This window comes from Armigeres subalbatus, chromosome 1 (genome assembly GCF_024139115.2).
Source record: "Armigeres subalbatus isolate Guangzhou_Male chromosome 1, GZ_Asu_2, whole genome shotgun sequence".
In the NCBI taxonomy this organism is placed as follows: Eukaryota; Metazoa; Arthropoda; class Insecta; order Diptera; family Culicidae; genus Armigeres; species Armigeres subalbatus.
Genome location: NC_085139.1, coordinates 96,724,318 through 96,750,723, shown reverse-complemented (window position 1 = coordinate 96,750,723; position 26,406 = coordinate 96,724,318). Strand labels below are relative to the sequence as shown.

Sequence of the window (26,406 nt, the reverse complement as noted above, 5' to 3'; positions counted from 1 at the left end):
TTGGTGGTTACTTGGGTATGATTTCATTTACGGGGGAAATATTTACAAAACAATTTAAAAAATGATCAATGTTCCCCCGGATTACGGTACTTCCTATCTTCACAATGTCAAAATACAGTGATTTCACGCACATGTCCATCTCCACCAGATGGCAGAGCACGGCTTCGTCAAAGCGAGTTAAACATAAAATAAAACAAAGCAATTAATCGATTTTATTTCACTTGGATGGAAATCGATCATCACTAATGCTGCTTCAAACTGTCAAAATTCAAGACAAAATTTTCAAAACAACTTATCTGCTTTTGTAAACAAATATGCAAACGACGATTTGACGAATCTGATAGCCCTTCCACGCAAACTAACGCTATCAACAGGTAGCGGAATCCTCCACCTACCTATTGATGGTGTTGTTTTGAGTGGGAGAGCTATCAGATTCGTCAAATCGTCGTTTGAATATTTGTTTACAAAAGCAGATAAGTCGTTTTGAAAATTTTGTCTTGAATTTTAAATTTCACGCGCAACATTCGATAACACCTCGTATAATAAATATAAACACTTTGATGTTTTCTCATTTGGTCAGCTCAAACCACAAGAAAAACAAAACATTTTTTGTATCTGTATCCAGTATTCGTTTGATAGGGCGATTTCAATTGTTGGACATATTCACTCAAATCCATGTGACAAAAACCGCAATAGGCCCTCTGTTTTCATACTTTCAGTAAACAGGAGACCTTTGATAAAATTGAATGGGCTCATCTGATTTATAGCGCTAGATAAGAAAAACTGTCAAATCGTTGCTTTTTATGTTGTCATCGTGTTGATTATTTCAATTAGGCATAGTAATGGATGTCAAAAGAAATAAAAGACATTACTATGTTGCGAAAGAATTCTTCCATTCCAAGTATGGACATAAGGTAACTTTTATTTGTCTATCTCAATTGCTTGGTCTCATAATTTATATCTTATAGCGAAAAAAACAAACCGTAGCGTGCAGCTCACAATTTGATGATAATTCATCACGTTCCGTGCAACCAACTCAGCCGTTTCCAGAACATGCCTCAGAAGATGAAGGTTCACTATTTGACAATTCTAGATATTCAGAAGAACTATCATCTTCGCCTCGTAATGATGTACAGGATATTAGAGAAGACAGTTCGAATCGTAACACTTTCGAAGAATCTGACAGTTTCATCGATTCTACCGGAAACATCTCTACATCATCCGGTGGAAATGGGAACTGTGAGGAAGGAATCGACTATGATTCAGAGCTTGGAAAAAGTACCTGCTTTGAATTAAATGAGACGGTATGACGAAAATGTTCAATTTTTGGAAATATGTAATACCATCCCTGTTTATTTGTTTTTTAGATTGTTCCCGATAAAAACAAGAAAATTAAATTCGAATCATCAGTGACCGTAGGAGAGGCTCAATTGATGGTTCTTAATTATTTCATAAGACATCATCTTACTCAAAGTGCATTAGTAGATTTGCTCCGGATGTTGAATGTGATGGCAGGATTTAAACTGTTTGCCGAAAGTTTCGAAACGTTTTCTGCCGCGTTTCCCGATCCATATAATCATTACCGTATATATTTCTGCACTGAATGTCAATATTGCATCGGGAAATGTGCCCCAACTGGAAATGATGTTTGTCCCTTGCCTGATTGTGGAAGCAAAAGTTTCGACTTTTTCATGACTATTCCTATTGAACAACAGGTAAGAGAAACGATGCTCAAATATCAGAAAGAAATTTCCGATTATCAAACAGTAGTTCGTTCAGAAGCTGTCAGTGATATAAGTCAAGGCAAAATCATCAAACAAATATCAGCGAAAGTTCCTGAAAAGCTAATTACACTATCAGTTAACACTGATGGAGCTGCTGCTTATCGCTGGAGCATCAATAAACCCTGCTACCCAATATTTCTCACGATCAATAACCTCCCACCACGGATTCGATTTGACAAAAACAATTTGTTACTTGCTGCAATATGGCTAAGCAAAGGTGAGCCGAACATACCTTTATTCTTTAAGGAATTTTGTAAAGAAATCATAGAGTTGAGTAATGGAATTAACATAGGATCTGAAGTATATAAAGTTGTCGTTGTTCAAAACTGTTTGGATTCCGTGGCTAGACCAAAATTACAAAACTCGACTCAGTTTAATGGGAAATTTGGTTGCTCGCTCTGTTTTCACGAGGGGAAAATCGTTCTCGGAAATCAATTACGTTATCCTTACAAAAACTCTCGATGCAGAAATCACTCTGAGACCAGACGTCAAATGATAGAAGCTCACAAGACAGGAAAGCCAATAAATGGAATCAAAGGTCTCTCAGTATTTCTATCGATTCCTTATTTTGACATAGTTGCAGGTAATATGATACATCAACTTCTTAAAACCTATTATGTGACAATTAATTATGCCTAACTTTTCATTCTAGGTTTCCCACCCGACTACATGCATAGTGTTCTGCTCGGTGTGGTGAGACAAATTTGGGAGCTCTGCACAGCTTCAGCCAATCATGCCAAGCCGTATTACGTTGGCCAAAAGCTGAAAGAAGTAGAATATCGGATGATAAACATTAAAGTGCCTAGTTCTTTTTCTCGTTACCCGGGTAAAATCGAAGATATGAAGAAAAACAAAGCAAGTGACTGGGAAAACATGTTATTCCATTATTTTTATCCATGCATGATAGGGCTTCTCCCGCAAGCATATTTGAATAACTTCATGTTGCTTTCAAGCTGCATTTACCAATTATTAGACGTTTACTTGGCAGAAAAAACTATCGATAAGGTCGAAAATCAATTAAAGCGATTTGTTCGTGATTTTGGGAAGTTGTATGGAGAAGAAAACATGGTTTTTAATGTTCATATATTGACACATTTGGCGGAATGTGTTAGAAATTTTGGAGCGTTATGGAATTCATCGCTCTATCCATACGAAAATGGAAACGGGATGATTCTAGGATTTCGAACAGGCAATAATCATCCTGTAATACAAATTACAAATAAATACGTTTACAACAGAATTTGTCATGACAAATCATTGTTCATCAACCCAAAAATCAGTTCCTGGCATGCTGCTTTATGGCAAACAAAATCTATTTTGCATTTGAAATTTGACCAAAGACTACTTTTTGAATTGCCTAATGAATTGATTATTGACGACAATATTTATGAGAGAGAGTTCAGCTATCATTCTAAATTTACATTTGATAACGTTCAGTATTGTACCAGAGAAGCGTGTAAAAACTTAGCATACGACGACTCTTATGTAAATCTTGATGGAAACTTTTTTCGCATAGAAAACGTTTTGACGGATAAAAATAACAAAATCTACATAATTGGATTCAAACTCTTAACAGCTAAGATAAGTGTAAATATGTATTCATATAAAGAAACCAACCAATGTTATCTTAAGCAAGTTACCAAAAACATTCGAATTTGTGTCAACACAGAAGTCCAAAATGAGTCTTGTAAAACAAATTATGTTTCGTCGTGTAAACCGAACACACAAGTAAACTAGGGACAATATTGTAATTGAGTCACTTGTTTGTTCCTTTGTAAGTAATAAATACTAAAAAAACATGTGCAGTTAACTTTTTTTCATTATATTATATGTACCGGTTAGAATACGAGCCTATTCAAATAAATAACTAAATTTAAACCATTCTCTTTTTTGTCAATTACAGTGATTACTAACATTGTTATTAGTCAGTTATCAGTCATTTTTGAATTTGATAACAAAATAACAAAATGATAACAATGATAACACAAAGTGTTATCAGTTTGAAATCATGTTGTTATCAGCCTTTGCTCGGGTGAGGCTTCTAGTTATCGCCCAATCAGTTTGCTATCTTCAATAAGCAAACTGTTTGAAAAGATTATTTTAAATAGAATGATGGTTCATATTAATGACAATTCTATTTTTGCTGATGAGCAATTTGGTTTTCGCCATGGGCATTCAACCACTCATCAGTTATTAAGAGTTACGAACTTAATTTGGCTCAACAAATCTGAAGGATATTCGACTGGAGTTGCTCTTCTTGATATAGAGAAAGCATTTGACAGTGTTTGGCATGAAGGTTTGATTGTAAAATTGATGAATTTTAATTTTCCTCTGTACATCATTAAACTGATCCAAAATTATTTATCAGATCGCTCGCTGCAGGTAAACTATCAGAATACTAAATCTGATAGATTACCTGTAAGGGCTGGTGTCCCCCAAGGCAGCATACTGGGGCCCATATTGTATAACATTTTTACTTCTGACTTACCTGATTTACCACCAGGGTGTCAAAAATCTTTGTTTGCAGATGACACGGGCCTTTCAGCCAAAGGGCTTACTCCACTTACTTGCAAAAATGGAAAATTTCCCCGAATGCTTCCAAAACTCAGCTTATAATTTTCCCACATAAGCCGAGAGCTTCTTATTTGAAACCTTCTAGCAGACATATTGTCACTATGAATGGGGTTCCAATTAATTGGTCTAGCGAAGCTAAATATTTAGGACTTGTGCTAGATCAAAAATTAACTTTTAAAAATCACATTGAAGGCCTTCAAGCCAAATGTAACAAATATATTAAGTGCCTATATCCACTTATAAACAGAAAATCAAAACTTTGTCTTAAGAACAAACTTTTGATTTACAAACAAATTTTTAGACCTGCCATGTTGTATGCTGTGCCAATATGGGCTAGTTGCTGCAATACCAGAAAGAAGGCACTCCAGAGGATTCAAAATAAAATTTTGAAAATGATTCTGAAGTTGCCTCCGTGGTATAGTACCAAAGAACTTCATAGAATTTCTAATATTGAGACATTGCAACAAATGTCCAACAAAATAATTTCCAATTTTAGACAAAAATCGTTGCAATCTTCTTTTGCAACGATTAACTCCTTGTACCCTTAGTATAAAATAGGTTAAGTTTAGTTTAAGTTGAAAACATTGTAATTCCTACATGGTTCAATTCAACCAGAGGAAAAATTCTAACTGCCAGAGGCAATTGAAATGTATTAATAATAACTAAAAGCGTAACATAGCAAATAAGGATGATAGTGTTAAGAAAACACGGAACACCTAGTCTTAGAGATGAATGCATGTATTAGATAATTATCAAATAAAATTAGTTAAAAAAAAAACCTGCGTTTCACCTGAAATGAAACTTTTGACTTTTTGTCACTTGTAATAAGGCACCCGTAAGTTTAGTACTTCCCATTTAATTCCACTACGTTTTGTTATGTGAAAATAAGTGAAAGGTACTAAACTCGTCTTAGACGGTTGAATAAATTGCACTAAAAAGAGCTTAAACTATTTTTTCTGAAGTGTCCCATACTTTTTCACTTCATTGAAAGTAAATTTTTTAACCCTGGCCGGACAACGAGCTCGCACTATTTCACAATTCACATTACTTAATTTCGAAGAAAAAAAAACACTGTCAGTACAAATTATGTTTTCATTTATTTTTATCTTTTTAATCGTTATCTTTATTAAATTTTTCATACTTTCTAAATTACAGTTCCGTAGCAGCTCGGCATACTTTTCACCGTTGCGCAGAAGTCTTTGTGAAGAAACCGAAGTGAAAACTAAATGAACGAACCAACATTATTTAAATACATTTTATTATTTAAATATAGAAGATGCCACGCTGCTTTTATCTCTAGCGCAATAAATCCTGTCCATGTTAAATATTGGTCCACATTTATTTCAGGGTGGTATTTTTAGATAAAACTTTCAACTTGTTTTTGTAGTACACATTCTTGTTCAATTTGATGAATTTTCTGATTCAATGAGATATAACTTTAGTGATACAAATTCAACATGGACAGTCTTTATGTATGTACAGTAGCTTTTCGATAATTGCAACATACTCCATTTTTAGTTAGCAAATTGCAACGCATTGTATATGACAAACGATTGACAGATGGCATCAAATGCTATTATTTATAGTGCATCCGGTTGTGCTGACACTGAGTTTGGCATTGTTATGACGTTAAACGCTTCGAGTAGTTCAAAGTTGTTGTAACTATCGATCGTCTACTGTACTGTTAAAACAAACTTTTCAATATCTCATATTGTTTCAAATATCCATTATTTTACAATCCTAAAAACAGACTACACTCTCTTCACACCTGTTGCTGGGTCTCTAGATTCGATCCGAGTTTGGACCTGCTGCCTCCTCTCCTCCTCCCACTCTTATACGCGTGGATAAAACTAAAGCTACTCGAGACTATACATGATTAAAAAAAACAGCAAAATTATACAAAATAACAACGATTCGACGATGACCAAACATGGTCAAGCGGCCCCTTGTAGGGGCGAATTAGGTTTCGTTACCCTTTTTAATCACCGCAATCGGGTTCAGCAGCACTTTCGGACTGTGGTTTCTGACGCCGTTCAAGCCAACCGGTGTTTGATTTTCTGGAAAATTCAATCATTCTATTAGTGAGACAACAACAACAAAATGGGGTCTGAAGGCCATTAATATTTGAACCCGACACTGAATAGTTTGCGGAGTTAGAGCAGTATTAGCACTCAGCATACCATGAGGATGGGATCGTCAGTATATTGTTAATGCGAAAAATATATATACAAAAAAATGCGGTGCAACCAAAAACCATAGAAAATGTGCCAAAACTTTCAAGATTTACCTCACTTCATAGACTTGAGCAATTATGCAAACAGCAACAAAAATAGAAACGGTTCTAACGAAACAATATCAATTTAAAGATCATTAACTAAATCACGATGGCAGCCATGCTGGGGGCAGTCTTTTTAGTGATGAATATTCAGATGGGTCCAATCACTTATAGGAACGCCTTTTATTACTATCGTAGGAGTAGTTGGCAAACAGGAAATCATCATCGAAGCTGTCGAGTTCGATCACTTTGGTAGAGGAACCTGCGAGCGATGGGGAATGATAGATTATGGTTGGATGAAAACGACTAAATACGAACGGATGAGTTGAACATTGTGGACTTGGTTTGGGTTCAATTTAAATTTAAACTAATAATTAATATAATGCAACTTTATTTAGCCCAGCGGTTCTCAACGTTTAGTGGTATGCCATGTTTTTTTTTAATATGGAAATTTCCTTAGCTCTCATAAATAAAATCTTAGCTAGGGATTGCAGCATCCGATTAGGAAATGTCCGTATATATACTACCTGAGCAATTTTTCGGTTGGAGGTCTTGATACTAAAATTATCACATTAGAAGATTTTGTTAGAAAATCATCTTTTATTTCTGATTATATATAGCATGACAAAGGGCCAAATAAATTATTCAAGTTTCTTATATCTGAAATGGATGAGATTAGAATTAACAAAAAAATCTTCCAACAGTTAATGCTTGAGATATTTTCAGAATAAAAAATATGCAGAAGTTGCAACAAAAAATTTCCCACAAATATTTCTTGAAGTATCTCAGACACAATTTCCACTATTAATACAAGATATGATTCACTGCAATGATTAGCTGCAAATGCATCAGGAAATTCAGGTGAAACTTACGTGTCCGGTGAATTCTATCCAAAACTCAGGTAGAACTTACCTGATTTTCAAGTAGAATGAAAATTCTATCGACAAATCAGGTAAAAGTTACGTGAATTTCAGGTGGAAAAAATCTACGTACTTTTTCAGGTGGAAACAACGTGTAGATTTTTTTTGGGTGTACGATAATTATTGAAAATATCATTTGATGACTTCTCAGGTGTGAAAAGTAGGCGAGTTGTCATCGGCGATAACTTTTTAATTTTTGAATCGATTATCATTCAAATGTAAACCTAACAAATACCAATTTAATGTCAACAATGAAGCTCAATCGGATGTTTGGCATTGTGTTTTGATGTTATTTAAGAAAATAAGTTAAAAATTAGCATTTACCTATGCTTCGAATCGAGATACGAACTCTCGCAATACATTTTCAGAACCAACTCTCTCACATGTATTTTTGTGATTTTTGTACACATGCCAACCAAGTAGGATAAGTATTTAATTGTTCGGCTCCTACACACTTGCTTCATCAGCAACGGCGCTCAATGTAGTAGGGTTGTTCTGAGTTTGGCTGATTGCCCGGGTGCTGGGGATTTGGTTTCATCAGTACCCGCTAAGCTGCGGAGGACGACGGAGGTCCTTCGTAGCTTAATAGGGAAAGCACCTGTCTAGCGTACTGGGGTCGTGTGATCAAAGCCCACCGAAGGGGCGGTTACCCTCCAATACCTTTTCCGAACTAAATCTATCACATGTTGATGTATATGCATAATCGAGTTTCAGAAATTGAATGTACTGACGCGTTTTTAGGTTGAAGGAGAATATTTTTTTCGTAATTTGTAGCGGAAAACATCTTTCACTCACCGCTCTTTTCTTTTAGAACGACCTCAGAAGAGAAACGAAAATCGCACACGAAAATCGCAGTGACTAAGTAAAATTGTATTGCTCTCTCTTTTAATCCCGTAGAAATTTTACTCAATATCACTCAAAAGCAGGACTACTAAAAACTATGAGTAGTCTTGTGAGAAAAACAAATTTTTACGCCACTGGAAGTGAGCGAAACATGGTTATCACTAATAAGATTTCTGGGCGAAAATCTGCGTGAATGAGTATTTTCTTCTCGTGAGAATGAGTGAAAACTACGAGCACTGGATCAGCTGAGCACCTACTTAAGGAAGATGCAAAGAATTCTACAATTTGTCATATGTGCGATGGAAGTTTTTGGAATTTTTAGTGCGAAAGGAACAACAGTACAGATTATTTTGGTAGAAAACGAAACAAAAATCTAAATGACACCCAGTATAGTAAAGAAAGACGTAAGTCCTACGTCAAAATTATAAAGATTCATGTACAATGAGTCTGGGATTGAGCGCTCGACCTCCTGCTTATAATGCAAGAATATGCTCTCTGAACTTTTAAATATTTTTCCTCCAAAATACGCAGATTTTCCGACTTGATGTGCGTATTCATGAACGATTTTTGCTATGGAATTCGACAGCGCATGCAATCTTTAAAATGAATCGCCTGCTTTGAGCGTAATTACAGCGGCACACTAGGAGTTAACTTTCTGAAATCAATATGGCGAAAGGCATCTAAGGTTTGATTTCTCAAAATTAAGCACCTTAGCATTAGCATTAGCATTAGCATTTAGCAGTTCGCACAAATTCGTAGGTGGTACAAGCCAAGACTATTGTATGAGAGTAGCATCACTTTTATCCGATACCACAGATATTAATTTGGGACTAATCACTAACTCTTAGATGGAAGCAATGTACTCTCCAATAGTCGAGATCTGTCCTGGCCACGTCCTTGCGAATGCTGAGGAAGGGGAAGGATGGTTTGTTGGACATCTACTTAAGAAAGATGCAGAGAACTCTACGACCTCTCATAGGTGCCACGGGAGGTTTTTTGGAATTGTGTGGAAGGTTATAACAGTAGGAATCGTTTTGGTAGAACGTGAAACACAGAAAGAACTAAGGTAGAGATACAAAGTAGGAAAGGGAAGAGCCTGGAATTGAACCCACGACCTCCTGCTTATAAGGCAGAAGCGGTAGCCACTAGACCACTGAGCTCGTCTGATTTGTCAAAATTAAGCACCTTAATCGAAAAAATATTTCTAGACCAACATTTGAAAAGGGCGGAATTCCATTAACATGAAACCGAGCATGTGACGTAACAATGCCCAGGAGAACTATGCCAAGCGACAATCGCAAACCGGTGCACTGGTGGACGAGCACGATAGCCGATCTTCGCAGAACCTGTCTTAGAGCTTGTGATAAAGGTTGGGACGTGCTAGAACCGAAGCGGACAGGCTAAAAAAACTAAACTACGAAACCATGTAGTAAGAGAGCCTGCTTTGAAGAGCTGTGTAAGATAGCCAATAATACTCCATTGGATGATGCATACAGGATAGTAATGGCTAGGACCAATGTTAGCTTGGATCGTTGAAGATTTGTTCCCGAAGCATGACTAATCGGACTGACCCGCCACACCGTACGCGTCAGTGAAGGTGGTACCGCTAGAGTGACTACCGATGAGCTTATCGACAAGATAAATAAGGCACTCAATATAAATAAGGCACCAGGTCCGGATTGTATTCCTAACCTGGCCCTTAAGCACACAATTATTGATATGTGCAGGAGCTGCCTCCAACGTTGCCTGGATGAAAGAAACTTCCCAGGTCGTTGGAAACGGCAGAAGTTGGTGCTATTGGCTAAGCCTGGGAAATCCCCGGGAGAGCCTTCGGCATACAGACCAATTTGCCTACTCGACACAACTGGTAAGTTGTTAGAGAGGGTGATCCTGAATAGATTGACGGAATATACGAAGTGTGCTGGTGGCTTATCAAGCAACCAATATGGGTTCCGTAAAGGCCGTTCTACCATCGAAGCAATTCGGTCGGTAACGGAAACGGCTAAGATAGCGCGTGGTTTGAATAGGAGAGGTATTAGGTACTGTTTACTGTTTTACTGTATTAGGTATTGATTACACTAGATGTAAAGAATGCATTTAATAACGCTAGCTGGGCAGCTAGAGCTGATTCCCTGCATCGGTTGAAAGTCCTGGATTATCTGTACAGGATTTTGAAAAGCTATTTTCAGAACAGGATATTGTTAGTCGATACCGACGATGGTCAGCAGTCGATTGAAGTGTCAGCAGGTGTTCCACAGGGATCGATCCTCGGGCCAATTATGTGGAATATCATGTATGACGGAGTATTACGCTTAAATCTCCCGGCTGGTGTAAAAATAGAAAGCTTTACGGATGCTTACACATCACAAGCCTGAGGTTGTTGTGGTGGATAACCACCATGGGTTGCAGCAAGCTAGGATACGAGTAGGGACTTGCACAGTTAACTCGGTGAGGTCATTAAAGCATCTGGGTGTGATGATCGACGATAAGCTCAATTTTACGAGCCACATCGATTATGTATGCCAAAGGGCTTTTATTGGCGACAAAATCGTTATCGCGAATGATGTCCCACGGATCGGCGGTGCAAAGTCAGGTGCGTAGGCTTATAGCGAATGTAATATTGTCTATTATCCGATACGGTGTACCAGCATGGTCCAAATCACTAGAGGCCGGGTGCAATGTCAAGAAATTAATCAGGGTATACCGGCTGATGTGTCTATGGGTTGCGTTATAGTTGGGATGATGCCGATAGACAGACTTCTGGAGGAAGATGTGGAGTGCTTCAACGATAGGGACTCGGTGTAAGTGCGACGTGTCAAGAGAGCAGCTTGGTGGCTAAAATGGCAAAGAGCATGGCACACTGTAGTCAAAGGTCATTGGATTCACACACTGATTCCGGAGGTGTAAAATATGATTAGTAGAAAGCATGGTCAGGTCAACTTCCATCTATCACAGGTGTTGTCTGAAAATGGCTGCTTTAAAAAGTCCCTGCATAGGTTAGGATTCGCAGATTCTGCGGAGTGCCCGGAATGTGTAGGTGAGTAGAATCGTCAGAGCATGTGATGTTTGGATGCCCGAATTCGATGTTGAACGCAATGCCATACTGCTTGTCAGCAACCCCGGACAACCTCGTTGAGAGGATGTGCCGGGAAGAGGTTATATGGAATGCGGTGAACACAGCGTCTCAACAGATTATGTCGAAACTACAGCGCTGGTGTTGTCTTCAACAAAACCAGCAGCTGCAGTAGAGACTACTGTGATGCAGTGAACACCATGCAACAACAAAAACGTCGCGGGTGGGCTGCGGGGACCTCCGTATGTAGATACAGAGGTCATTGCGGTTCACGCGCGGTGTTTGTTGTCGAGTTTATGATACAGACCGATAGGTTACTATCATAGCTTGCGATCGACGGGATGTGAGGTTACCACCCTTGAAGTCGATGTTGTATTATAACTTCGAGTGCGTTAGCATAGGCGTGAGCGTTCTCAATAGTCCTCCCCTGATGTATTGCCTAATTGCGGGCTGGAGGATACGAACTGGCGAAAGGGTTTTGGTTTTAGTGGGTCGGGTGAGCCCATCCCCACAATGCCTGAGGTAACCTCCTCAGGTGTCTGTTTGCTGATTTCCGTTTACCCTTTGCAAAAAAACATAATTCGCCTAGCCTGTTGCTTGGGGTCTTATGTGTGTGAAGTTCTTGATAATAAGCAATGTGTGCTCGCTTGCCCGTTCGAAGTAGATTGGGTATATCAAGAATCCAAAAGATATTCAATTTGCAAAAAAAGAGCTGACCGCTGTGTAGGTTGGTACTCGAATTCTGATGGCTTTTCGACAAAGGTGACTTTCAGTCTTGTTGTGTAAGGGTTTTCATACCTATCTAGAGAGAAGGGGGTTGAAGGTTCGAGTTCCTCCAAGATACGTGGATTGTTTTTCGCAAAATAATATCAATTTGTCCATTTTGAAAACATGTGCTGAAAAAGTTCGATTCGCTATAATGTACCTTCACATTTGAATGAATAGAATCTGCAATCCGACGGCTCGAAAATCGCAAGATTTTGTTTCATCGAATGCGAAACCACAGTCCCTAGTGAAGAAACTATTGAATGTGACATGCAGGACACATTTTAAGAAATAAAATCAACAGAAAATAAAAATGCGTAACATACAGAATGCAAAAGTAATAGCGGCTTTGAATAATCAGCTTAGGAAACCCAATTGAATTCACATGAAATAATCACATGCAATACAACAGCAAAATAGGCACAACTAAGCAATAAAACTAAAAGCTACTACAACTAGGTACTGCCAAATTGTTTCGAGCATAAACATCGGGTAGTATTATGAAATATACGACGATATCGAAACTGTAAAAAGTACCGATTGCATGTAGTAAATGGTGGTGCGGGTGTCGGTTTTCTGTTGAATGTCACATTTGGTGGCACGGCAGTGTTGCTGGTGCTGGTCACGAATGTGGTTGCATCCTTGACCTGGCTACTTCTACGACCGAGGCAGAAACTGCGCCAGTTGTGGGATTTGAACTGTGACGATTAAAATTACGATTTCATTGTAAGGTAAATATGGTTTTAGTTATAAGCCATAGTAATCTAAACCCAATGATCGATACTCACTGTGATGAGCTTGCTGTTGTTTTTGCTGCTGGAGAGCAGCCGGCGTTGGCGTCTTCGGCGATTGATGATGCCCAGGTGACCCACTAACAATCGTTCCGTCTTGCTTTGGCTTGACGACTCCGAATGAATGTGACGGTTTTGGACTATTGCTGCTGCTATTGCGGCTACTTTGCGATGAACTGGATTGCATGGCCTAAAATTGCATAACCAAAGCATTAGAATCACAATCAACTGCAGACAAGAAACGGGGCGACAACGTACGTGTAGCTCTTTCATTATCCGGAGTACATCCAGCTCGCCAGGAGAGGAAGTAATCCGCGAGGACACTCCTTGGGCATTAGAGTTAAAATCATTAATTAAACTGGCCACAGAGCTTGGAATTGCAAAACTTTCCGCTGCTTTCGATTTAATGGTCGATGTCGGCGCCGAAGAAACGGAAGTGGTCGATGTTTTCGCACTATATTTGTTTGGCTTATCGTAGTTGTTATTGTTGTAGGTGTTGACCATATTTCCTGACGATCCTTTGATCCCAGAGGTGCTTGATCCGCTTTCGCTGGCCGATCGGCTCAGGACAGCTTTTCCGGCATTACTCGACTTTTTGTACTTGTCCTTGTTTATTGAAGGGAGGGCAAGGTTCAAAACGTGATCGATTTTCTTTTCACCCATGTTGTACTCCCCAACGATTTCAATACTGCTGTCGCTGTCATCATCCAAGCTCTTCCGGTACACACGGTTTGTGTTCGTATTCATTCCGGGAGTTGAGCTCAGGTGTGCCATCGGAGGTTGCTCCTGATAGGATGAAGTTCGGCGGGAGGATGAGGCCGACGAAGCCGACGACAGAGCCGGGGAGTTGATTCGGAAATCCATCGGAAGTGGAGATGTTTTTGAGGAACTGTGCGCCGGTTCCAAATTGATGACGTGGGTCTGAATGAGGTCTTCGTCGAAATTCGACGACTGACGAGGCGGTTGAGATTGAGGTCGTGGTGGTTGTGGCGATGAATTAGATGGATACTGACTGGAATGTTGTGAGGAACTAGTTTTGCTCGGCGGCGAGCTAATGATGTTGATTATGCTGTGATCTGAAGTTCTCTTAGTGGCAGCTGGAGAAGTGCTGGGAGGAGGTTGTGCTGGACTAGATGCTGCTGTTGCTGACGCAGCGACGGGCGATGATTGTGGAGGACGAACTGATTTTTTCTCTTCAAACTTGGACCCGGAAGATTTGACTGCTGGGGATAATACTGGTTCCGTTTTACCTTCGGGGTCAATGGCTAGAGTTGGTGTTGGAAGATTTGATGTTGCGGTAGACAAATGAACACTCTTTTTAATCTCCTTGCTACCAGATTTGCTGTCGTTCTTTTTCCGTCGATCCAGCTCTTTTTGAAGATCTTCGATCTTCATCCATCCAGTGGGCCATAAAGGTACGACATTTTTCTGCAGGTAACTTTGGATGAACTCTGTCTCTGATACTTTCCTGGGTCGGAGTATGAGCAAAGACTGTTTCCTGATATTTGCTATGTCGAACAGCATTCCACGTAGCTGGTCATTCCAAGGAAACTTCTTTTTGGGAAGTTTAACTTCCGGTTTCTGTCCATTTTCACCCGGTGGCAGTGAATTGCGAAGCTCAATAGCCTTCTGCTTTTCCGTTTCGTAGTTCGTTATAACCTTGGGCATAATGCCTGATACCGCATCTTCAAGTTTATCCAGTGCTTTCTTAACCTTATTATCCTCCTTTCTAATCCGAATTTTCTTAATTTTAATCATTAACGTTTGTCGACTAACGCGCAAGTGTTCCTCCAAGTGCTTATAAATTGTATTCCTTGCACTTCCACCGCACATTCTTGAACTAACGTCGATTTGCAGCAGCAGGTCCGCCACCGTGCTTTCGAAGAAGTTGAACCTTCCAGTTGATTTGTCCGCATGTTCCTTCAAATCGTTCAAATCTTGTAGCAAATGGTCTGGAAGATTATCCGGCAGCCGGACACTGTTCTGCTTCTTAGGTGCCTCGTCGCCGTTAATTTTCGGTGCCTGTTCCTGTTCACTACCAGAAGCACTATCACTCTCTGACTCGTCCGAATCACTGTCACTCGAATCACTATCGCTCTCATCACTTCCGTCATCTTCGTCCTCATCAGCATCGCCATCATCATCTTCTTCCGCTTCGGAGCTGGACATTGTAGCGCTACTCCTACCCTTTTTCTCCTGTTCCATTTTTCTCATACTATCCCGCTTCGCTCTCAACATGTCCTTCACCGTAATTGTCTTAACTACCTTGACTTCTTTGCCACTTTCCTTCGATTCCTTGTCCTCTTTGTCTTTCTTCAAAACTAATTTTCCCTCAGTCTTCTCGCTACCCATTTTTGGCTTCTTTCCCACGTGCCCGTTCAATCGTTTCCTATCAGTCTTGCCACTCTTTCCGCTTTCGGCACCACTTGTGGCTGCACTTCCCACTTTTTCTTTCTTCTTTTTCCTCTTCACGGTCTCGTCTTCACTGTCGCTTTCACTCGACGTCGAGAGAAGTCGCTTCTTTGGCTTTGGCATCCGTTCCGCATCCTCCGGCCGTTCAAAGTTCGACAACGTCTTGAACTCCAACTGACCCGAGTTGATGTAGAACCCTCCGCCCACGGTTTCCACCTCTTGCGGAATCAATTCGTCGTACGCTTCGGTGTTGTCGATAAAGGAATCCTCTTCGTCGTATCCCGCTCCCCGGTCGAACACATCCAGCTGCGAGGAACGGGCAGACTTGCCGGTACTGCTGTAGGCTGTTCCGGAACCGTACTTTTTCTCCAACTCTCGTGCAATTCTGGCGACATCGTCATCGTTGTCCGCATCCGATAGGAACCCATTCGGGATGGTTTTCTTCTCTGCTTTGCGTAGACGTTTCTGAAATGGAACGATACAAAATTTATGTTAGATTGAATGAAAAATGCTGCTGAATGTTGAAACCAAGGATGTTAACGATCATTCAATAATTTGCGTTCGATCATTTAGTAGTTTGTCAATAACACAGTCCAGCAGCTGAATTTCAAAATATGTTATATGGTGAACTTCTAGTGCAAAGGTTTTTTTTTACAACTTTGCCTAATGGTTCGTTATTAGAATTCAACTAATAACGGAGTTAGAGCGCTAGTTGCAGTAACTTAAACTAAATGATTGGAACTTTGTTATCATTTAGTCTAATTTAGTGTAACTATAGCTATAACTCCGTTACTAGTGGAATTCAAACAACAAACCATTAAGCAAAGTTGTAGAAAAACCTTCGCACTAGACGTCCACCATACAACGTATTTTGAAATTCAGCATCTGAAATGTGTTATTGACAAACTACTAAATGATCGAACGCAAATTATTGAATGATCGTTAACATCCTTGGTTGAAACTAATTTTCTTCGAAGGAGGGCAAAGTAAGTATCATCTGTATCTAAATGAAACAACAGAACAAAACCATAATGCGATAAAAACATAAGACAGATCAGAGATCCATTACGTAAGAATACATTTTGTATTTTTGTTTTATTTGATGCACTTTTCTTCCTCGTAAAAAACGAAACACATGTAGACCACCTTATAGGGGACAAAAACAAATCCCTGTATTACTAATCATTATTATATACGATACAAGATGGATTTTATAATGCATCAAAAGTCGCTCGGTAAACCACTTCCTCGGAGGAACTAGGTTCCCAGAAAACCATGAAACCTGGCCAACATCACTCAGGTATCTCTAAGTAAACTCTATTGAGCATGTTTCCCAAAATGGGTTTCAGAACACATCCAAAAGTGGCCACTTCCTCGGAGCAACCAAGTTCCCTGAATGCCCCGGAACCTGGCCAACACCACTCAGGTACCTCCAAAAACAAACTCTATTAAGCATGTTTCGCGAGATCATAAAGTTTGAGACGTCGCAAGATAGGTTTCAGATCACATAAAAAATGGCCACTTCCTCAGGGGAACCAGGCTCCCGGAATGCCACGGAACCTGGCAAACACCACTCAGGTATCTTCAAATAGACCACCACTCAGGTATCTACAAATAGACTCTATTGAGCATGCGAAATCATGAGGTTTGAGACGTCGCAAGATGGGCTTCACATCACATAAAAAGGTGGCCACTTCCTCGGGGCAAGCAGGGTCTAGAAATTCAGCGGACCCCGTCAAACCCACCAAGAAACCTTGGAATAGGCTCTATTGAACGGGTCCGCGACGTTAGGCATAAAGACGCTAGGCATAAGTTCGTTTGGCATAATGAACGTTAGGTATCGTCAAAATCGGTAAAGAATCGAAGGGGTTTTTTTTAAAGTAATTTTTAGTGCCTAAAAAGTATCAAGAGAGGTTGCGGGTTAAGCTAAAACGAAAATTAAATTGTAGTTCAAGAAAAGGAATAACATTGATTGGTTGCTATAGTAACAAGGAGAACCGATTCTCCTCGTCACAAGTCCTCTTCTGTAAAGCGAAAGTTTGCCAGCTGAACGCGAACTCTGCGGCGAGGGCGTGAAGAGATGCCGGCAAATAAAGATCACCATCAATCCATCGTGGAGTTCCTCGACACGGAGCCGCTGAACGCTATGCTGCGAGAACTCCACGATATGAAGGAGGAGCTCCAAGCTGAACTCGAAAGTGCACAAGATCGCTCGTCACGACAAGGCGAGGAGATACCACGACCAACTTCACCTGGTCGATAAATAGATGATGTGTGGGTACGTTGTATTCGCGGCATTTCTGCAATACCTGACGTATGGCGAACACCTGGTCTGTGGTAGAGCGTTCACCCATAAATCCCGCCTGGTACTGCCCCACGAACTCTCTTGCATCTCATCTATTTATCGACTTCAAAGCCGCATATGATACAATCGATCGGGACCAGCTATGGCAGCTAATGCACGAAAACGGATTTCCGGATAAACTGATACGGTTGATCAAGGCGACGATGGATCGGATGATGTGCGTAGTTCGAGTTTCAGGAGCATTCTCGAGTCCCTTCGAAACCCGTAGAGGGTTACGGCAAGGTGATGGTCTTTCGTGTCTGCTATTCAACATCGCTTTGGAGGGAGTAATACGAAGGGCAGGGATTGACACGAGTGGTACGATTTTCACGAAGTCCGTCCAGTTATTTGGTTTCGCCGACGACATTGATATCATGGCACGTAACTTTGAGAGGATGGAGGAAGCCTACATCAGCGAAGCTAAACGGATTGGACTAGTCATCAACACGTCGAAGATGAAGTACATGATAGGAAGAGGCTCAAGAGAGGTCAATGTAAGCCACCCACCACGAGTTTCTATCGGTGGTGACAAAATCGAGGTGGTAGAAGAAATTGTGTACTTGGGCTCACTGGTGACCGCCGATAACGATACCAGCAGAGAAATTCGGAGGCGCATAGTGGCTGGAAATCGTACGTACTTTGGACTCCGTAAGACGCTCCGATCGAATAGAGTTCGCCGCCGTACCAAACTGACTATCTACAAAATGCTTATAAGACCGGTAGTTCTCTACGGACACGAGACCTGGACGATGCTCGTGGAGGACCAACGCGCACTGGGAGTTTTTGAAAGGAAAGTGTTGCGTACCATCTGTGGTGGGGTGCAGATGGCGGACGGTACGTGGAGGAGGCGAATGAACCACGAGTTGCATCAGCTGTTGGGAGAACCATCCATCGTTCACGGGTTAGGGACAAAAGGTCGAAAGACAAAAGGTCGAAAGGACACAAGGCCGAAAGACAAAACGTCGAAAGACAAAAGGTCGAAAAGGACAAAAGGTCGAAAAGGACAAAAGGTCGAAAGGGACAAAAGGTCGAAAGGACAAAACGTCGAACGGGACAAAAGGTCGAAAGGACAAAACGTCGAAAGGGACAAAAGGTCGAAATAGACAAGAAACTGAAACGGAAAGAATCAATCTCGCAACAGAGTTGGCCTACACAGTTGGCAAAAAATCTGCTCTTTTATTTTTCACTATTTTTAACAATTAGATAAAATTCATTCAGTGAGTACAACTAATAGATGGATGTTTGAGTTTTCTAAATGTCACTTCGATTTTTCAAAATGGCGCACACCGCACATCAAATACACTGGCGTGTATTACACGCAGGTGTATTTTTAATGCACGCGTCTGCATGGCTGAGGCGTGCACTATTTTGACCGATCAAAGTAACATTTAGAAAACCTAGACATCAATCTATTGTTTGCACTCATTGAATGAATTATATTTAATTATTAAAAATGGTGAAAAATAAAAGAGCAATATTTTTGCAGACTGTATAGGACAACTCTGTCTTGTGCAATACAGGTTTTATTTCAACGATCTTTTTTTATCTCTAACAGAACTATCTAGATATTCTTAATATTGTTTCATTGTCATTACTCCTTCTTTGAAAATGGCTCATTCTTCAACTTTGATTAATGTGATGAGTGTGTAATTTCTGCTTGAATTTAAATGCATTTCACAAATTCCTTTGGAATACACAAAACTTGTTATCAGCTTGTTCTTGATCGGCCTTTTGTCCTTTTCGACCTTTTGTCCCTTTCGACCTTTTGTCCTTTTGACCTTTTGTCCTTTCGACCTTCTGTCCCTTTCGACGTTTTGTCCTTTCGACCTTTTGTCTTTCGACCTTTTGTCTTTCGACGTTTTGTCCTTTCGACCTTTTGTCTTTCGACCTTTTGTCATAGATTCATCGTTCACACCGCGAAAATCGGAAGACTGCAGTGAGCCGGGCACGTAGCCAGAATGTCGGACAGTAATCCGGTGAAAATGGTTCTCGACAACGATCCGACGGGAACAAGAAGTCGAGGTGCACAGCGGCAAGGTGGATCGATCAGGTGGAGGACGATTTGCGGACCCTCCGCAGACTGCGTGGTTGGCGAAGTGCAGCCATGGACCGAGCTGAATGGAGAAGACTTTTATGTGCAGCACAGGCCACTCCGGCCTTAGTCTGATAATAAATAAATAAAGTAAATTCCAAAAAAAAATCCGTTAAAGTACGACATAATTTCCATAGTTTGCAAAGAAGTTCCTGCCGAAAATCAAACGAAATTCTAGTAGGAATCTGCAGTAAAATCCAAGTGAGAATTTAAAAAAAAAAAGAACGTTTTTATAGCATACTTTGGAGAATTTTCCTGCTCAACACAGAAGAATTTCCTGGTGAAATCCATGATAGTTTTAAGCCGTAGCTCAGAATTTTACTTTAGAGAAATTCATTAAATTTTTAAGGAGAAATGCAAGAGATTATATCGGCAAAGTCTTGCAAAAAAGAAAACCGGAACATCATAGAAAAATGAAACAAGTGAACTTCGCACGAAGCTGATGTATATAATTCGCTTTAAAAAAAACATAAAATCAAAAAGTCCACGTAGACTTTTGGTATACCCCCCCGTCCCCCTTCGTTGACCCCTCCCTCCCCCTCAAGAGTCTACGTGGTTTATGGACAGCCCCTAAATGGAAGCTGCGGCTTTTTCCAGCTGCTGGCAAAGCCATCAATTTCTTCCTCAAAACCATGCTCGAGTTCCGAAGAGCTGTATCCTGCGTACACGTTTTTAATATTATTCAGAACCTGCTGATTGAAATATTAATTAGAAAATTGTTAATGTCAATAAGCAGAGTAACTTACCGTGACGTAATCCGAAAGATCGGGATTCTAGTGAACTCTATGCAATTTGTTGATGCCTCATCTGTACTTGGTTCACCCACAAATTTACTCAATATGGCGCTTCTCGATCAACTTGAAAATCGTATCAACAACTCCGAACGTGTAGTGGCGGAGATAAGCAAAGGTTCATTTTATTTCTTTATTAAAGTATTTTTTAAAGTTCAAAAATTCAATATTTTCTCTTCGTGGTAACCGAAAACCAAAAGAATATTAATATATATATATATATATATATATATATATATATATATATATATATATATATATATATATATATATATATATATATATATATAATAATATTAATAATATAATATAGAATAAAATATAAAAGAATATGCACTCAGCTTGTAAAATTCTTTCTCTCTCTCTTGTGCATTTTCCCTGTTTTCTTTGGTTCTCGAGATGTCATTCTATATGCCGAGCTAACTCTCAAAAATCGTAGGGGAGGAGGTTCGGTTATGGGCACCCCTACGTATCTTTTGACAGATAACAGATACTGTCATTCTGGTAACCGGTATTAGTTTGCTTTTGTATCATGATGTTTTGTGCGCAATATCTAACCGGGTGGGGATCTCTCATCAGAGACTCAACCCGCAGGCAAGCTGACGGCCATTACTGCTCGTAAAAAACTGAATTGGTTCGGTTATGGGCACCTTTATTTTATTGACAAATCATTCAATATCGTTTTAGTTGTCCCCTAATTTATTTAAACGTTTTTATGCAGTTTTTTATTTAGACATAATTGATTGAAATAATGAGTTTAATTCATATTTTTGTTCTTTGGGTATGTCTAGTTATTATATCCACACTTTCTGGAACAAATCATTGATTGATTTGCTTGCAACAAGTTGCATTCGACGGGGAATCCTGTCCCATTGTTTCCTATTGAAAATTGGTCAGATCGGACTATGGGATCATAATTTATAGCCAAAATATTAATTTTTGTAATGAACTAGAAAGGAACTATTACCGTTAGGGTGATTAATCAGGATTTTTTTTTTGACTGTAAGGTATATCAATAAAACGTAAATCAATGGAATTTAGATTTTTTTTTTCAATATCCTCTCTAATGCACCGATGGAGGCATCATCACTGCTAGGTGGATTGATCTGATTTTTTAGTGCCTCTGGGTGGTTTTTATTCATGCTTCCTTATTTTTAGCTGAGTTTGCAAAGGTGCCCACAACCGAACCACAAAATTGAAATGTCCAAAAATGTCAAATTTGCAAAATTGTCAATATTTTTTTTTCAAACTGATGAATCAATTAGGTTATTAGTCTAGCTTTCCATTGGTATACGAATGTCGGCATCAGATCAACTAGGGCCAAAGTTATGGGTCAAAGACAAAAGTGTGCCCACAACCGAACCTCTTCCCCTACTATTCTGCGGGGTTTTGTGGAAGTGCAATGATAAAGAGCTTTTCCTTACCGCCATCCTTGGAGTCATTACCAGCCCGATGATCCTTTTGCGGGGAAATCTCAGAATTTGATAAAGCTCCGTCAGTTAAATTGTTACAGCATCTGACGAAGATCTAACCTATTATATAATGCTAAACAACTACACTACTACCAGATTCCACGTGACGATGCGCCTACCACTAGTATTGAACTCCAGTCCTCCTCTTATAATCCGGGATGCGTACCACTGATCCATACGACCGGCATGTAAAGTGGCAAAATTTACTTTATGAGTTGATTTCATATATGACACTTGTGTCAAAGTTCACCATAAGTTCAATTAGGATAAAATGTGAACTAAAAAGTTGGTGAACTTTATGTCACAACAAGTTCATACCGAACTGATTCTGAATTTGAATGTTCACAAAAAGTTCGTGTGGTGCTTGATTCTGAACTTTAAAGTATATAAAAAGTTCATGTGGACCTGATTAGCGGCTTTAAACAGTTTGACTTTGTTTTGTTTGTTTAGTAGTATGCCTATGCTCAAGTTCGTACAAGGTATTATTCAGAACTTTTTTGTACTTGTGAAGTGAAAAAAATATTTTGTGAACTTTTGTGCTGACAACAAGTTCGGTTTGTGCTATCGTGGAACTTAATATTAGAAGTTCGGAGCAAGAGATTTTTCAAGCTGATTGGAAGTTTAGTTAGTACTTGTACCGAACTTCTTGTAAGAAGTTCGGAACAATAATTTAAGTAGCATGACGTGAACTTTAAAGTTCAGATGAAGATGAATAAGCAACTTTTTTTTAACTTTCAAGTTCATTAATAGTATTAATTGAGAGCTAAATTCGGTTTATGAACAATGGAGCTATATTCGAACTAAATGTGAACTTCTAAATTCAATCCTCAAGTCTAATCTGAACTTTAGTTGCTTGGGCAAGTCGAATCTGAACTTTTGGTTGCTTGGGATATATCCTGAAGGAACTCTCAAATTTATTTCCGAAAGAAATTCTGGAGTAAATTCCAAGTGAAGTCCGGAAAGAATTCCAAGACGATTCAGCGAAAAAAATCCTGGAGAAGTACCTGAAGGAATTCCCGGAAAAATACCTGGAAGAATTTCCGGGGCAATACTTGGACAAATTCTTGGAGAAATTCCTAAAGAAATTTTAGAGTAATTATTGAAGGATATTCTGAAATAATTGCGAAAAAAATCCTGAATGAAATCCTAGAGGATTTCGCTATATCCGCTATTTCCGCAAAAAAATCCTGGAAGTTATCCCGAAGGAATTAAAGGAAGAGTTCCTGGATGAATTTCCGAATGAATTTCTTATAGATTTATAAGTGAAATTATGGAACGAAATCGAAGGACTTCTGTCATAAATTTCTGAAGAAACTTCTGGAGCAATTATGTGAGGAAATTTCGTATGTATTCTTGAAGGAACTCTCGAATGCATTCCTGAAGGAAATGCCGAAGAAATGTCTAGAAGTAAAACTTGGAGAGAAGAAGAGAAAACTTCAAGGAATTTCCTCATGATTTTTCTAAAAAAAAAAGTGATGGGTTTCTGAATATTTTTTTGGAGGAATTACAATTACATGAGAAGGATTTTCGAACGATTTTCAGAGGAATTTGTGGATAACTTTTCGGAGGAATTTATAAAGCTCCCGGGGGAGCTTCTCGAAGGATTTGTGGTAGAAATATATTTTTTTTGTAAAAGGTAGAGAAAAGAAAAAATATTACATCAAGTTTAAGTATATGAAATCCGCAAAGAGAAAACGAGTAAACGACAAAGTAGATAAAATAAAATAAAGGCGATTTATGAATTTCTTAGTGAGCACCTAAAAAATCTTGAGAAAACGACTAGATAAGATTAAAAATTAGGTTGGATTATAAATTTTGTACAGATCTTCAGATCTGATGACCATTGATTCACTTCAAATTTCAAGCATAATTTTTCATAAGGATATAACAAAACAAAACAAAAGTAAACAAAACAAGGTTTTTAATACAACATGACAATCACACACGACTTTATATAATACGTATCGATTTTACTAATTTTAGATCTTAATTTTTTTTTAATATAATCTTTTTACGAATCGACGTATGTAGAATTTTCTTTTTTTGAAGTTTCACTGTTACATACGTCGCTTCAACATATGGGAACTAAGAGCGACCTATGTACTAAAAAATCAAAACAAAACAAAACTGCAGTTGCGTCAATCGTGTACTATGGAAAACCGACCAATGTACCAGCGACGTATGTACAGCATACCGGTGTATGTATAATTTTATCGTTTTTCACAGGGAATTTGAATTAACTAAGCTATGACGTGAAGCACGCTGCCATGTATTGATGCACACCAGCGGAAAAAAATATTGAAAAAAGATTTAGTTTTAAAACAGTTTAAAAAAAGTTTTGCCAACTTTCTGCAGAGGATTTCTCGAATCCTCATAATTGTTACATACGTCGTTATGAAAAAATATGCTTGGTTTGTTTTATTTTTTTTAATGAACCAATGTTAATAAATATTCAAAATCTTAACAGTAAAAATTTAGGTGTCGATATCTCGGTATGTATTTTTACTTGGTTGTTTGCTTGATTTTCGTCAGCGTTAACGCGCTAAATTTAAATATTTTCCAAACCGGTTGATTTAGAGCATTCAGAACAAAAATGCGTAACGCGCGACGCACTATTGTGCTACTATTGTACAATAGAAACGCGCTTTTGTAATCCAGCCTTGACCAACTGAGGACAGAAGAGACTATCCTGCAATCCTATGGTCGGCTAGCTATTGTGTTTTCCGCAACATAAAAAAACTCACAATCACTTCACGGACATATTGAATATGATTGGATCGTAAAGTGCACATGTTTAAAAGAATTCATGTCAGTACCCGTTCATACTTTTCCCCATTTAGGAGAGGGGGGGGGGGGGGTTGGCTTCCCCCTGGCCCCTTTTGGCTACGCCCTTGTTTCTATCGAATCACTTTTGATGTTTTCTCAATAATTAACAAACTAATGTTGTGAGGAATACATGGTGGTTTGGTGCAATTTGTTGTAATTTTTAAAACAGTGCAGGTCCCGGAAGGTTTAAAATCTATATAATCAACACTTCCCACCCATGCCCTGCTGATCGTAAGGACCTCGCCAGGTGTTGAACACAGAGATCGTTGAATGAAAAACATGTAGGATCATTGTTCATGAAACAAACAGAGTTTTAAATAACTTGTGAAAAAATATTATCAAATTAGTCCCATGAGCAAAAGGCCTTGTCGTGTTTTCTAGTGAGCGACGCCGAACTAATCAATTTATGTGACTAATTGCAATGATTTGTAAATCCACCACGCAAGGTAAAAACATATTTGTTTATCCAACCAATTATATTATTCACCCTCGCTCTCAAGCCGGAAAGCTAGGGAAATCAACAAGAATTTGATAATACGCAAGCTACCCACACTTCGCCGTGGTGTAACACAATAAACGATCGGCGGACATCGCCAGTCTACAAAACGTCACGTACTCACCAATTACATTTTATGAAAAATACGACCAAAGGTGCGAGACTACGCAATAATACGTACGAACGGAGCGAAGGAAGGGGAACCAAAATAGGAAAATCTGCAGTCGCATCAACGCATAAGATGCACTGCACAATGATGCCTGACCGACTGTCGATGATACATTTTTCGAACCACGCTTCTCAATTCCCCCTTTACTGCACACCTACATCAGATTTGGCTTTGGATTCAATCATGCATGGAATGGAAATACGCGGACGCGTGATTTGCGTTAGCCGTCAGGAATGGAAATTGAAGTACGTGTCAAATATGCTTTTGCAAAGCTGAGAAGCTGATAAACATAATGACTGGATGCGACATATTCAAATCTTGTCTCATTATTGTTCTAGCTTATCGTGAAAACACATTAATTCACATAAGGGTGACGATAGTTTTCCCGAGGACTCAAAACTCGTAGAAGGTTTGCTTTCACTGATCTTGGTTCTCTTGGGCCCTCCTTAGCCGTGCGGTAAGACGCGCGGCTACAAAGCAAGACCATGCTGAGGGTGGCTGGGTTCGATTCCCGGTGCCGGTCTAGGCAATTTTCGGATTGGAAATTGTCTCGACTTGCCTGGGCATAAAAGTATCATCGTGCTAGCCTCATGATATACGAATGCAAAAATGGTAACCTGGCTTAGAAACCTCGCAGTTAATAACGGTGGAAGTGCTGAATGAACACTAAGCTGCGAGGCGGCTTTGTCCCAGTGTGGGGATGTAATGCCAATAAGAAGAAGAAGAAGAGATCTTGGTTCTCGACATGAGGTGGTATAGCAGTTTTTAGTCATGTTATC

The 26,406-nt window shown here is 39.3% G+C and overlaps 2 protein-coding genes across 6 annotated transcripts in view; one reads left to right on the top strand and one right to left on the bottom strand.

The window, feature by feature from the left end:
* Positions 1-435: 435 nt before the first annotated feature.
* Positions 436-3,583, top strand: LOC134226294 (uncharacterized). Of its 2 annotated transcripts, XM_062707094.1 has the most exons (5): positions 436-914; positions 969-1,304; positions 1,368-2,001; positions 2,252-2,367; positions 2,437-3,583. In XM_062707094.1, exons 1-4 carry the CDS (start codon positions 843-845, stop codon positions 2,278-2,280), a joined length of 1,071 nt encoding a protein of 356 aa, XP_062563078.1. In that variant the 5' UTR covers positions 436-842; the 3' UTR covers positions 2,281-2,367; positions 2,437-3,583. The 2 variants fall into 2 exon arrangements, with proteins under 2 accessions (XP_062563078.1, XP_062562997.1); XM_062707013.1 differs by having other exon boundaries at positions 1,368-2,367.
* A 1,853-nt stretch (positions 3,584-5,436) lies between these two features.
* The window catches only part of LOC134203240 (yemanuclein), a 31,210-nt gene continuing 10,240 nt past the window's right edge, over positions 5,437-26,406 (bottom strand). Inside the window, exons 2-6 of one of the 4 annotated variants that reach the window (XM_062678133.1) lie at positions 13,284-15,902; positions 13,023-13,215; positions 12,772-12,932; positions 6,646-6,895; positions 5,437-6,415 (exon numbers count right to left, since the gene is read on the bottom strand). In XM_062678133.1, coding sequence (XP_062534117.1) covers positions 12,892-12,932; positions 13,023-13,215; positions 13,284-15,902 — 2,853 coding nt within the window. In that variant the 3' untranslated portion in view covers positions 5,437-6,415; positions 6,646-6,895; positions 12,772-12,891. The remainder of the gene's footprint in view (positions 6,416-6,645; positions 6,896-12,771; positions 12,933-13,022; positions 13,216-13,283; positions 15,903-26,406) is intronic. The other 3 variants (XM_062678129.1, XM_062678127.1, XM_062678121.1) reach the window with 3 other exon arrangements.

Excerpts from the sequence above, each read along its gene's own strand:
- LOC134226294 (XM_062707013.1), top strand. The coding sequence starts at position 843 with ATGGATGTCAAAAGAAATAAAAGACATTACTATGTTGCGAAAGAATTC. Across the intron at positions 915-968 it reads ATTCCAAGTATGGACATAAG|CGAAAAAAACAAACCGTAGC; the intron begins GTAACTTTTATT and ends TATATCTTATAG. Across the intron at positions 1,305-1,367 it reads GCTTTGAATTAAATGAGACG|ATTGTTCCCGATAAAAACAA; the intron begins GTATGACGAAAA and ends TTTGTTTTTTAG.